Genomic DNA, 12,731 nt, shown 5'->3' with positions numbered 1-12,731 from the left:
CTAGGTCCATTACAAAGCAAAGTTCCACAAATACTCACCAGACACGAAGGCCACTTTTTCCTTTAGGATGGGAAGGACATCAGAAGCTTTCAAACCATCATTCCGAAAAGACCCTGTGAGACAATGAGACAGAAGGAATGAGGGTTAAAGGCGCCAGGAGGCTGAACTGGAGCTCCCACCCTCCATCAGCCAACCCCGACATCAGTCAGCAGGTTCTGTCTTGTTCAGACCCTACAGCCCAGCCTTGAGGACCAGGCAGGAGAGGTGTACAACAGAAAGGACACTTCCCATGATGTCAGACCACACAGAAACCAGGGGTACAACTCTCCTGGCCCTTTTCAAAAACAAGGTACCCCCACCCCATGAACAAAGTGCCATGTTCTGGAAGCAGCCATGACAGACGTGGTGCTGCTGAGCAGTCTGAAGATGGGGAACTTTGGAAGTCGTTTTTGCTCTGCTGGTGTCCAACACAGAGTTTGGTACTCAGTAAGCACCAGCACTCAGTAAATATCTGTCAAATAAGTCAGATGCTATCAAGGTGGATTACAACGACCTAAATTCTTCTTGCGTTTCTTCTGAGTGGCACAACAACTGTTGGTCTTCATTTTACAAATGGAAAACATAAAACACAGGAGTCCCACAGTCGGAAGCAAAGTTGATGACATTTACCATTCCCCACCCTTACTCTTCCTCCTCCTCAATGTCATCATCATCATATTCAGGCCACAGTAGACAGGAGGTGGGGAGAGGAATCTCCCACAAAGGAAATGCACTTGCCTATTTAACTCATTCTTCATCTAAGCTTGCTGTTCAGTTGTGAAGTCCTCTCTAGGGCCTTGATGAGTTCCTGTTAGGGGGCTTCTGGTCTAGTACTGGGGCTCACAAAGAATGGGAAATAAAGATATGTTTGGAGAAACAGAAGCTTCAGGAGGCAAAGGACAACCTGGCCCCAAGTGGGAGGTGTGGGAAGGGAGGACATAGCTTCTCCTCACACACAAAGCCCCAGACTGGTTCACTATACCCCTATCATTTAGCCTTAGTACTCCACAGTGTTCTTGGGGAGATCCACCCACCCTCCCAGTTGTAACTGGTGTTTCTGCTGTGAATCAACACAGGGATTCGACACAGGTGGACCCCAGAAGGCAAGGGGTTCTGTGTCAGCTCAGTGAGACAACACAAAACCATGGAGACCCCATCCAGTGCCTTTCTCCATTTGGCCTACTCTCTTGGCATACGAATCTGACAAACCCCAAAGGAGAGCAGCATGCTGGACACGATGTTCCCATACAACCCCTCAATCTCCAATCATTGACTGCTTCCAGAGGCCCTCCTTGGAATTTGAACTGCAACTCAGGACTAAGATCACTGGTTTGGGATGGGAAATGGACACTCAACCAAGGAAGGAGATAGAGGTGTTCCTGAAATGCCAGTGCCCTTGTTCAGAGTGCAAACCCTAACCCCAAACAGTTTCCTTCCCATCATCTCTTCCTTTTCATTTTACACCAAATGAAGATAGTAAGTCCTTTATTCATCAACTGATTCTCTTAACGATTGACACGTAGTACCTGATGCTGGTGTAATCAGCTGTGAGGCTCACTTTGAGAAGACCAGGTGGGTAACAGAAGGAAAGAGCAGCACCATGAAAAAGAAAGCCCTAACTTAAAAGACCATAAGCCTCATACAGACTATCCTTAGATTCTACAGCTACTTATGCTCTAACTTTATCTTCAACATAGAAAAATTAATCTACTAATGGAGATTAATTAGAAATATAAATTATCAAAGAATTGACAAATAGATATATAGGGTTTTTTTTCCCATCATGCAACAAGGAAACTTTCCCATATTCTTGGCAGGGAAGAATCCTATTAGGCTTTTTGCAACTAGTCAAAGATCACCCTTAACTAATATATGAGTTGTTTGTGTAAAATGATGCTTCTGCATCAAAATAGCTTTATATCACTACACACACTACTAATTTATATAGAAAAAAAAACTTTACCATGAGAAGCTAAGTTTCAGATCTATCTTCTTTCATATGATTTATAAGTTCAAGATTAACAAGGCCCAGGGCTGGTGATGAAGCGCAGTGAGCTGAGTTGCTGCCCTTAATGCCAGCATCCCATAGAGGGGCACTGGTTTGAGTTCCAACTGCTTGCTTCTGATCCAATTCCCTGGTTATGTGCCTGGGAGGGCAGTGAAAGATGTCACCCATGTGGAAGACCTGGATGGAGTGCAGGGCTCCAGGCTGCGGACTGGAACAGCCCCAGCCATTTTGGGGAATGAATCCACAGATAGAAGATCAATCTCCCTCTATCTCATTTTAACTCTCAAATGAATAAATAAATCTTTAAAAAACAGCAAATCCCAACCTAATGAGATTTCATTGTATAACAAGAATTCATGTAAGTCTTTTCTCCTAAACTTCTGTCCTATTTCTTCCACTTCTCTCCCTCTCCTACCCTACTGTGTTAAAATATACAAGAGTCCTAATTCCAGTCACTAGACCTCAAGGAGCAGTTTTGAATTTGCTATAATGGGAGCAAAGATTCCGCATCCTATCGCTTCCCTGCTCCTGCCCATGGAGAGGAAGAGGGACTCCAAATCTTGCCCTTCACACTCCACTCCTCATGACTCACTTCTTCCTCTGTCATCCAGGGCCAAGGACCTGAGTGAAGCCAGGCAGCTTGTCCATGCACCTTGCAATCACAGGCTGCACTAAATGTCAGGATCTTGGGCTCAACTGTTCTAAGACTCCCAGGGCTTCCATTTTCAGGGCCAGAGTCCTCCCCACCCAGTGCAGATCACTGTTGGGCTATCTGCTTGGCTGTGTGCCTACCATAAAGAAAACCCAAAATGTCCAGATTTATAAAATGCATAATGAGGGGATAGTCATTTCCAACAACAACAACAATAAGACTTTTATGTTATAAAAGGACTTGCTCCACAGTCTCTTTAAATAAAGTTCCCTTAGTGGTTTGAATTAGTTTTTCATTTGCCAAAAATTGAATTGCAAATAACTTTTCAACAATATATATATTATGTAAAGCCAAGTAGAGCTAAACTAATTAGCTCAGCAGCTCCAAAATGGGTGACCTTGCATATAAAACCTATTTGTACTGGCTGCAGATCCTAGGTCTCACTTCCCTGGGGGCCTTTGAGAAAACAGCTGTTGGAATACATAATAAGGAATAACTTCATTGAACACCAACTCAAACAGGACCAATGAAATAGCAACATGTCTCATGTTTTCACTATCAGGTACATGTCTCTGTAGACTCATAGTAAATGTTCAATAAATATTTAATCAAAGAAAAAATGAGTGAATGAAATGTTAACCCTTCTTAAAGTGATTTACACAAGATCAGAAGCCTCACCTGTTACCCAACACACTGGTGATCTGAGTAGATAATCCCCAGGGTACCACTAAGTTCCAATATTCTGACTTTCTGAACCTTTTCTTCTTATTTATAAACTTTTATGATTTTCAGATTATCAAATCAATGTGCTTTGAATGGAAGAATTGGGAACAAATTCCCCAACAAGATTCAGCAAACCCTAGGAAGATAAAACAACACTTCCCTGAATTCCTAATAACTCTTTTCCTGGAATCAGTTTAGGTATTGGAATAATCAGGGTAAGTCACCCCATTTTGCAGGTAGCCCAAGCAAAGTTAGAGATAAGTGATGGAAGAACTTCTGTGGGCTACCCACACTTCAAAGGAGACATGCTTACTCTGCAATCAAAGTTCTGATACAAGGTACATTTGATAGCATTATTAGACTATAAACTCTAGACCAATCATAGACCAGCTTCCTCCTTTAACAGAAAAGCCTATTGAAACAGTAGGCCCTTTTCTACCTCCAAAGAAAACCTGAAAAGAAATAAGAACCCTAAGCCTTTGGAATTGCTGCAGGAGGAGTAAAAAACACGGCATCCTCAAAGACCTGACCCAACGTGGGTGTTGTGCCTCCTCTTAAGGACAAAGGCATGCTTTGTCGGCATTCAGTGCTAACCCAACCCCACTCATGTCCTGCTGCTGTCAGAATTACAAGCCTGCTGTTCCGTTAATTAGCAAAGCTTAAATGCTCTGCCTCGATTAGGGAAGTAAAAATTGCCACTGCCATCTCCCCAGGATTCTCCAGCATGAGTCTTCTACAAGCCCCACTTTTGCTCCTCCTTGCTCCAAATGTGAATGCTTACACTGCTGCTCTCTGTTCCTCAGCCCCTTCTCCTGGTCACCACTTTCTGTATTGGACATTGCCAATCATTCTCACTCTGGCTCCCAGCCTCCATGGGTCTCATACGACAACAGCAGGACTGGACCTTGGGCCGCAGACCCTGTCCATGGTTCTGTGGACCTGGGATAACTATAAATCCCCTAGGGCAGCTGGGTACCTTGTGCTGTATGCTATCTTCCAACAAGCGATTCTTAGACAAGCAAAGTAACAAAGAACTGAATAAGCATCTATTGAGCTGTTGGAGGTCTAAGCTGACAAGGTACCCATAGATTGCTCTTTCCTTTGGCTCTGAGTCACACCCCCTTAATTTGCACTTATGAGAAATGACTGTTTTACCAGTAAGACACCAATTTCCTACTGCTTGGGTTGTGCCTCCTCTTTCTACTCCATCTCTATGGTGTCCGGCTTGAAAGCCTTGATCAAAGCATCACTAAATCACTGACTGATAAGATTTGGCTTGCAATTGAAAGTTCCGATAGCTCATTTGGTTAAACCTTGGTTTGGGTATAATTTTGACATTTTACTATTCCTGAAGTCATTCTTGAATCAGTTCTTTATTAAGCACTTATTAGATGCTAGACCTTAGGTTAGGCTTTAGCGACAATTAAGACAAATGAGAAATGGATCCAGCTCTCTAGGGAATTTCTAAGCAGAGATATACAGGGATGTAAATGGGACAGGGCATCTATGCAGAACACAGAGGGGCTCAAGGAAAGTCTTCCAAAAGGGTGTCTTAAAGCCTACATAGGAAAATTAATAAGCATCACCTACCACCTAGATACCTGCTGGAAACATAGACTCTTGGGTCCCAAACTAGACCTATAGAATCAGACTCTGCATTTTCACAAGAATCCCAGGGGATTCACAGGCACATTATTTATTGGAAAGCACTGTACTAAAGTATACTTTAGTAGTCCAGAGTTGCCTTCGGGGGGCGGGGGGCGCAGAAAGAAAGATAAGCAGCTTTTAGCCTGTTCTAAACAGGACATTTAGAACCTCATCTAGCTCCTATCTCCTATCCCCACCATGGAAAGACTCCTCACCACTGCTCAGGATTTTTTTTTTCCTAGACATTCAGCTATTACCCTACAATCCATCATTCAAATTCAGTTCTGGAATGAAAAGGACATTCAGGAGATACAGAATTTTCCTCTAGAGGGCACTGAGATTGGACCACGTTTTTTTGTTTGTTTGGGTTTTTTTTTCTTTTTTCTTTCTTTTTTTTTTTTTTTTTTTGGTAGTTAGAGTGTTTATCAATAACACATGTCCAAGCTGCTCAGAATTTTGGTAACTTAAACCATTCCTTGATACATCAGATGCTTTAATTTTATCACACATCTTCCTCCCTACCCTCAGAGTTCTGCCTTCTCTAATCACACTCAGTACCATAAATGCTGCTATGGATCATATTTAAAGACCAAGATATCATCTCTGAGATGAGCTTTGAGGACAGAGAAGCAAACTTATGTCTGTTTATCCCCCCTTCATCCCATACCCACAGTTGCAAGGCCCTGAATATTGGAGAATACTGGACAAGTGCAGAGGAAGGAAAGCAGCCCCACTCTGTGGAGCTCCACATTTGATGAGCACACAGTGCTTATCTCAGGCAGTTCTCTCCCTTGGAGGGGAATTTTCAGCCTCATAAAATACCCAGTGCCTATTTCCCCTGACATCAGAAAGCTACTACCCTGTATAAAAGATTCTAAGATTCAAAAAAAGACCATCCTACATCTACCACATCCTGATGGTGCCACCACCCATTGAATTATGCCAATAGAAATCTTGAAGGCATTCTAGACTCTCCCCACTTCCTCCATCACAATATTGACTCAGACTTTGGGTTCTGTTGATTCTGCCTCTTAAATCTCTCTCAAATCCATGATTTCCTCTGTGCAGCTCCCCTGATCTCTGCATCAAGTTGAGCTGTCCTTGGTTGTACCCTATGCTCTGTCACTCCTAGATGGTATTTATGTGTTTTCATATTACTCCCCGTTAACTGGTCCTGACACCTTAAGGGTAGGGACCATGTCACATTGCTCTACTCTAGCACTTACCAGGTGCATGTCACATAAAAGGGGATCCAGAAATACTGAAACAGCACATACAGGTACTAAGACACAGAGTAAGTGTGGTGCATTAGAGGTAATTTATCTGGGCAGGAGAGGTGATCTTTGATCTAGGTTTTGATTAACGAAGGGCCAAGGAAAGGTGTGAAGTACCAAGGAAAGGTGGAAAGTATCAAGAATAGGTCAGCAGACCACATGCCTCAGATGGAGAGCACTTACTGGCTGAACAAAGCAGAGTTGGCAGGAACAGGAGAGAGTGTGGAAGTGGTAGTGGGCTCTGTCATCTGATTTCCCATAAGATGATGACTCCTGGGTAGGTAGACATGGCTACAGGTGCCTTTGGAGATGCAGAGAGCCAGGGCTGCCTGCAATAAGGGGCAGAGCTGGGGGCAATCTGGCTGGTCCTAGGAGAATGCTGTGGCTCAGAACAGAGGGGAGTCTGGCAGGTTCTGACTCTAACATCCAGGTGATATTCTGCTCTATCTCTGAGGATAGGTGAGGTTGGGATACACGACCCCTCCTGAGGCTGCTGGTGGAATATGGGGGCAGGAGCCACTGGAATGTTGTCTCTTTTGACTCTTCCTAAATCCAGAAAAATGTCTTTGAGTTACCTCCTGGGAGCCTGCCAGGCCAGTGGTAGTGGCAGGTCAGTGGCAGGCAGGCAGTAGTTTGTGTGAAATCCCAAGAAGATAGAATATAGAACTGAGTCATAAATGAAAGAGACTTTAGGACATGATCTCTTCTGTGTAGGGAATAGATGGGCAAAGCCCTTGGGAGAAGACAGTCAGTGTAACCGGGGATGCCAGGGAACCTATGAGTGGGGAAACGTGAGACCCTCATTTCCCCTTCTCTCCTCCTTCCCTGCCATGTTAACAAAAAAGGAGGAGAAGGAGATGGCAAGACTGGAAGAAAATGACAAGAAAAAGAGGTGAGAATGAGAGAGAAAGCTGGACAGAAAGATACACACACACACAAGTTAGTGCAGAAGTGGAGGAGAATATCGCCTCTCTTTACAGAAACGCTAATGAGTTACTGAGGAAACTGCCAGCTGGGAAACTCCTCCAGCAATTATAATATGTTCCTTGGAGCTCTCCTTAAAACCACCACCAAGACAGGAAGTGTGTGCTGAGAGAAGGAATAAATTTGGCAGACAGACAGGGCTGCTTAGTGACAGCAAGAGAATACACTACACAGTGCAGAGACCCACATGTGTCTCCTGAACCTCGGAATCCATCTGCTCACATTGAGGCCACTCCTCCACAACCCCTGTCCCTCTTCAGTGCCACTCATAAGCCTCAAATGGGTCTGGTAGCATCCTTCTCCCCAGGCGGCAGGTATGCAGACCGAACAGTTTTCCTTCCTGGCCTGGGATTTCTAAATGAGGAACATTCAGGAGCTTCTGTAACCTAACCTTATTTAAATATAATAGAGGAGAGAAAAAACCCGAAGATCCTCTTTTGGCAGCTGCTAAATGCTGAGCTTTCCTAAGCAACAGACCAAACATCAGATTTTTGTGCAACATGAGGCAGAAGCTGGGTACTTGAGATGATAGCCAGGTTGGGCAGTCTTTACACCACAAATAAGCAAGGTTACACTTCTCTTGACTCTAATAATGTGCATGTGAACTTCACCCCAAAGTGGGCATTCTCTTAACTGTACTGTAGTGAGTCCCCAGGGCACCTTCCCTAATTGATCCATCACCACCAGGCCAGGTTTCTCCTTCCCTGTATATTACACAGCACATTCCTCACTGTGGGTTATTGTCCACTGCCACAACTGGCTTCCTCACTATACTCTGAGCTCCTTGAGGCAGGGACTAGGTGCTTATTATCTGGGAATCTCCAATGCATAATGAGTGCTTAATGAGTGAGCAAGGGACATCCACAGTGATGGCTCCTTCCTGCTATAACTTGAATACAAATTGGAACCCAATCTCATGCAGGCATTTAAAACCCAAAGTCATAGGTTAAAGATTCTAAGTGAGTGTTTAGGAGGTAGGACCTGGTGGGGTATCCTTAGGTCGCCAGGGATGTGTCCTTGGAAAGTAGTTTTCATGAGAGGGTCTGGCTTGGCAAGTGACCCTGCTCCACCAGTGCCATCCACAGTCCTCATCAGAGACCAGGCTAATAGGCCCACTTGATCTTGGACTTAACCCTTCAAAATCATGAACCAACATAAATCTTTTTTCCTTTTAAAGTTAAGATGCCCCAGGTATTTTGTTGTAATGAAAAAAAATTGACTAATAGTGGTGCTTAATAGCTGTTGTGTCTCTTCCTCCATATTTCTACCTCCATCTTCATCTTTCTCCCTCTATCATGCTTCCATATGAACTCTAATTGTGGCCAATTTCAATATTTACCTTCTAAAGTCAATATTAGATACAAAGGCCTGGCTAATGGGCTACTTTTGAAGAGCAGACATTTGTAATACTTGCCATTGTTAAGTTAGCTCCATTAAAGATTGCTAATAATTAGCACTTTAAACGTGTGGGTAACACCTCTCTAAGCCCAGCTAATGAGCAGACCATTTCTGTTTATTCTTCACAAGATTTAATATTAGCTCAAGTTGAGACCTCAGCTGTGATATACACAGGCTTATTCACTCACTCTCTACCTCCTTCCCCTGAAAATCTGGCAGCATTGAGTGCAATGCAGACACAGGAAAGTGACCACTTCACAGGGGACAACATCTGCCCACAGTTTTTCTTTCAACTAATTCTTTTCTAATTGATCAGTTTATTTAAAGTGACTGTGCCTGGTGGGTGGTGGTGATGGTGATGCATTTGGGTTTTTGTTAGTTTGTGTATTATATTGAACATAACTCTTGGATGAATTTTCTAAGTAACACAGAACAACAGCTTGTCAGAGATGAGTTTGAGTCAACTGCTGAACATCAGGAATATATTTGCTATTAGAGAGTTACAGAAGTACTGAGAGGCAGAAGGTATGGGTTATGAAGTTCAGACTTATAAAAGGCTCCCTTCCTGGGACCCTCACTCTGTTCCTCGCCCTCTTCCCCAGATGCATATCAATAGTACTTAATTTAATGAGTGCATGCAGACTTTAGTTAGGATGAAATTGCTGACCTGAGAAGCTGGCATTGGGCCCTACCATTATTGAAGGCACTCTGACAGGCATCTGGCATCTCCCCAATACCTCTCCTCTCTATTCCCCAACCCCTTTCCCATGACCTGAAATTGAGGCATGGATGGCAGTAAAGCAGCAATGGCTGATGATGCAGTTCAGGGCAAGAAACACTCATGGGCAGCTGCTGGAGCAGCCCCTCTCACCCTACCTCAAGGTTTCTCCCTAAACCCATATCTACCACTAATTCCACAACTGTGTCATTCCTGCCGCAGCTATAACCATTGGTAGAAGCAATGCCATAGGGACATACTGAACACAGACTGGACAGATACCCATCAACCAAAGACATGGACCAACCAAGGCCAAGGCAATAACCAGGTGTGCAAAATTGCAAGTTCAGCCTGACAGGTGAGAAGGGACACACCCAAAGGTCATGTTAGGAATAAACTAGCAAACTAAAGCATTCTCTCCCCCTTCAAAGGCACGCATGCGGCTGTCCTTGGTCCTGAACTTGGGCATAACTGTCACTCAGAGTACCTGTAAACCAGATGAGAAACAGGAAGAGAAGAAAGCAATGTTAAGATGTATCAGGGAGAAAAACCATGTAAAGAAGCACTGGAGGACATCGACATGGGGAGGTTGCTGAAGGGAATAAAAAGACTTGGTTTGATATTGTTCTCACACAATTGCTGTAACCAAGAAAGAAAGGTCTGTGCACATACCCTCACACACAAGAACATATAACAGCCATGGAAATTAGATGTCATTAACCCTGTATTCCTCTAGTTCATGCTTAGATTTCTAGCTAGCCAAATCTTACATGGGTGGGATGGCTGTGGGAAGATTCCTAGAATCTTGTGTAATTATTTGGTATCTAAATTCACCCAACTCAATAAAATTTATTGGGTACCTTATGTGCCAGGAAAAGTTCCAATCATGTGGGTATGAAGATAAATAATGTAGAGTTCCTTACCTTATTGAAAGCTTAGTTTAGGGAGTGTGTCAGATACATCAACATAGACTTTCTTATTTTTTTTTATTTTTTGACAGGCAGAGTGGACAGTGAGAGAGAGAGACAGAGAGAAAGGTCTTCCTTTTGCCATTGGTTCACCCTCCAATGGCCGCCGCGGCCAGCGCGCTGCAGCCGGTGCACCATGCTGATCCGATGGCAGGAGCCAGGTGCTTCTCCTGGTCTCCCATGGGGTGCAGGGCCCAAGTACTCGGGCCATCCTCCACTGCACTCCCGGGCCACAGCAGAGAGCTGTCCTGGAAGAGGGGCAACCGGGAAAGAATCCAGCGCCCTGACCGGAACTAGAACCCGGTGTGCTGGCGCCGCAAGGTGGAGGATTAGCCTAGTGAGCTGTGGCGCGGGCCAACATATACTTTCAATATCATATAAGAAACACAATATAGAGGGACATTTGGGGGAAAACATACAGAAAATCCCAAAGAGTTCATAAAACTCCAGTTTAACAAAGTACCTAGAAAGTGAAAAGATCAGTAACTGGTAAAGAGCAAAAGGTTATGGGATCATCAGCAAGGTCATGGACTGGACAAAATAGTGGTAGGTTCTGAGGTCTGCCTGGACGGTCTACGGGAACAGAGGAGAGTAGTTAAAACACGGTGAGTTTGTTTCCTAGCACCTAGTCTCTCTCCAGAGCAAGAGAGAGGTGAGTTAATGTTTTTCAGAGACAAGCAACAAATTTCTCCCATGAAGCTAGCATAACCAAGACTCAGCATAAGCTGAGAAGTAGCCAAGATTAGGAAAGAGTCTGACTCACAATGCTGCTATTTTTTTTTTAGAAAGAAGCCTAACAATGTCAAGTGCTAAAGAGAAACCAGTGGCAATCTGAATATCTTATAATGCTCCAGTCCTGCCCTAGCAGTATGGAAAACAACAAGGAGCTGGGAGGTATCTGCATAGGGCAGGCTATGTAATCCTCTATGCTGCTCCCCGGAGGACAGGCTAAGCCACACACTTCTTTTTGGAGCACCTGTTAAACAGTGGCAGGCCTCTGAACTCTGCCTCACAATTATGTGTGATAGGGGAGGGCCAGGAATCTCATAAAACTGTATGAAAATTGTTGCATCTGTATTCATATGTATCCATTTTTCTGAAAGAGCACAAATGTAAGTTCAATTTTCATCAGATTTTCCCAGGGGTCTATGGTTCCCCCAAAGAATAGAGAATCACTGGTCTAAGATCAAGCCAAAATTAGTCCAGTTACCTTGAATTCTAACCACTAGATCCTAGATCCTATCACCATCCTCTGCCTCTCATATGCCCACTTTCTCACTCTCATAGCATAGATGAGACCCAAGATTGTGGTTGAGCTTGCAAAAAAAAAAAAATCAATGAAATTATTTCAATTCCTTGACTTGGATAAAAGGAAGCTGAAACTGATGGTAGGAGGTGAAAGCTATCTGAGGAACCTGTGCCCTGAGGACAACCCTTATCAGAAGTGGTTCTCTCTCATGATAGAGCTTCTGAAGGCCAGAAGAATTGAGGTTATACATGAAATGAGTTTTATAAACACTTATACAGTGCCTTTCCTGGAAGCCTCCCAACTTAAAGATATACCTGTTAGAATATGATGGCAACTTGCTCCACGACTCTAGGTCAAGGTCAGAGCCAGCAGAGGGAGTTTGCAAACTTACTTAAGAAGATGCCTGGTTGGATGCCTGCAATGCCATCATCCTATATGGGTTTCAGTTCAAGCCCCAGCTTCTCTTCCAATCCAGCTCCCTACTAATGGTCTGGCAAGGCAATGGAAAATAGCCTAGGTACTTGGGCCCCTACATCCATGTGAGAGACATGGATGAAGCTCCTGGTTCCTGGCTTCAAAGTGGCCCAGCCCCAGCCATTGTAGCTATCTGGGGAGTGAACCAACAGACGGAAGATATCTCTCACCTATATGCCCACCTGCCAATCAGGCTACGTAACCACTCCCCTTTGGAAGTGGATAAAAGGCCTGGAGCACGGTGAGGGTGGGCCCTTCCCTTTTTCTCCCTTATTGCCCTTTGTTGCCCTTGCTGCTCATGCCTTCGGGGCACATGGCTTGTGAGCCACTCACTCCTTGCTTTCCTGCCTGCATGCTTGCTGCACACGGCTGGCTCCTGGCCTGCTTTCTTCTTTGTATGGACCCCAACTTAGCCTCTAGACTTGTCTTTCTCCCCTAGATAAAGCCCTCACTCTCCTATGCACTTGTCTCACTGAATACAATCCTTAAGACTTACCATGTTGTCTGTTCTATTTGAGCCAGTATTCAGAATTCTTCTCTGAATACATGGCAAGAACTCACAAAGCTTATTAATTTTGGAAAATATTAATAAGGAGG

At 44.1% G+C, this 12,731-nt stretch overlaps 1 protein-coding gene across 32 annotated transcripts in view; it reads right to left on the bottom strand.

Annotated features, from left to right (window-relative positions):
* The window catches only part of KALRN (kalirin RhoGEF kinase), a 783,799-nt gene that overhangs the window by 519,203 nt on the left and 251,865 nt on the right, over positions 1–12,731 (bottom strand). For all 32 annotated transcript variants that reach the window (XM_051859217.2, XM_051859218.2, XM_051859219.2 and 29 more), the window contains one exon: positions 39–113. In XM_051859217.2, the coding sequence (XP_051715177.2) occupies positions 39–113 (75 nt within the window). The remainder of the gene's footprint in view (positions 1–38; positions 114–12,731) is intronic.

The sequence above is a fragment of the Oryctolagus cuniculus genome, chromosome 4, assembly GCF_964237555.1.
Source record: "Oryctolagus cuniculus chromosome 4, mOryCun1.1, whole genome shotgun sequence".
Classification (NCBI taxonomy): domain Eukaryota; kingdom Metazoa; phylum Chordata; class Mammalia; order Lagomorpha; family Leporidae; genus Oryctolagus; species Oryctolagus cuniculus.
Note: the sequence above shows the minus strand (reverse complement) of the source record. Positions and strands in the feature narration are given on the sequence as shown.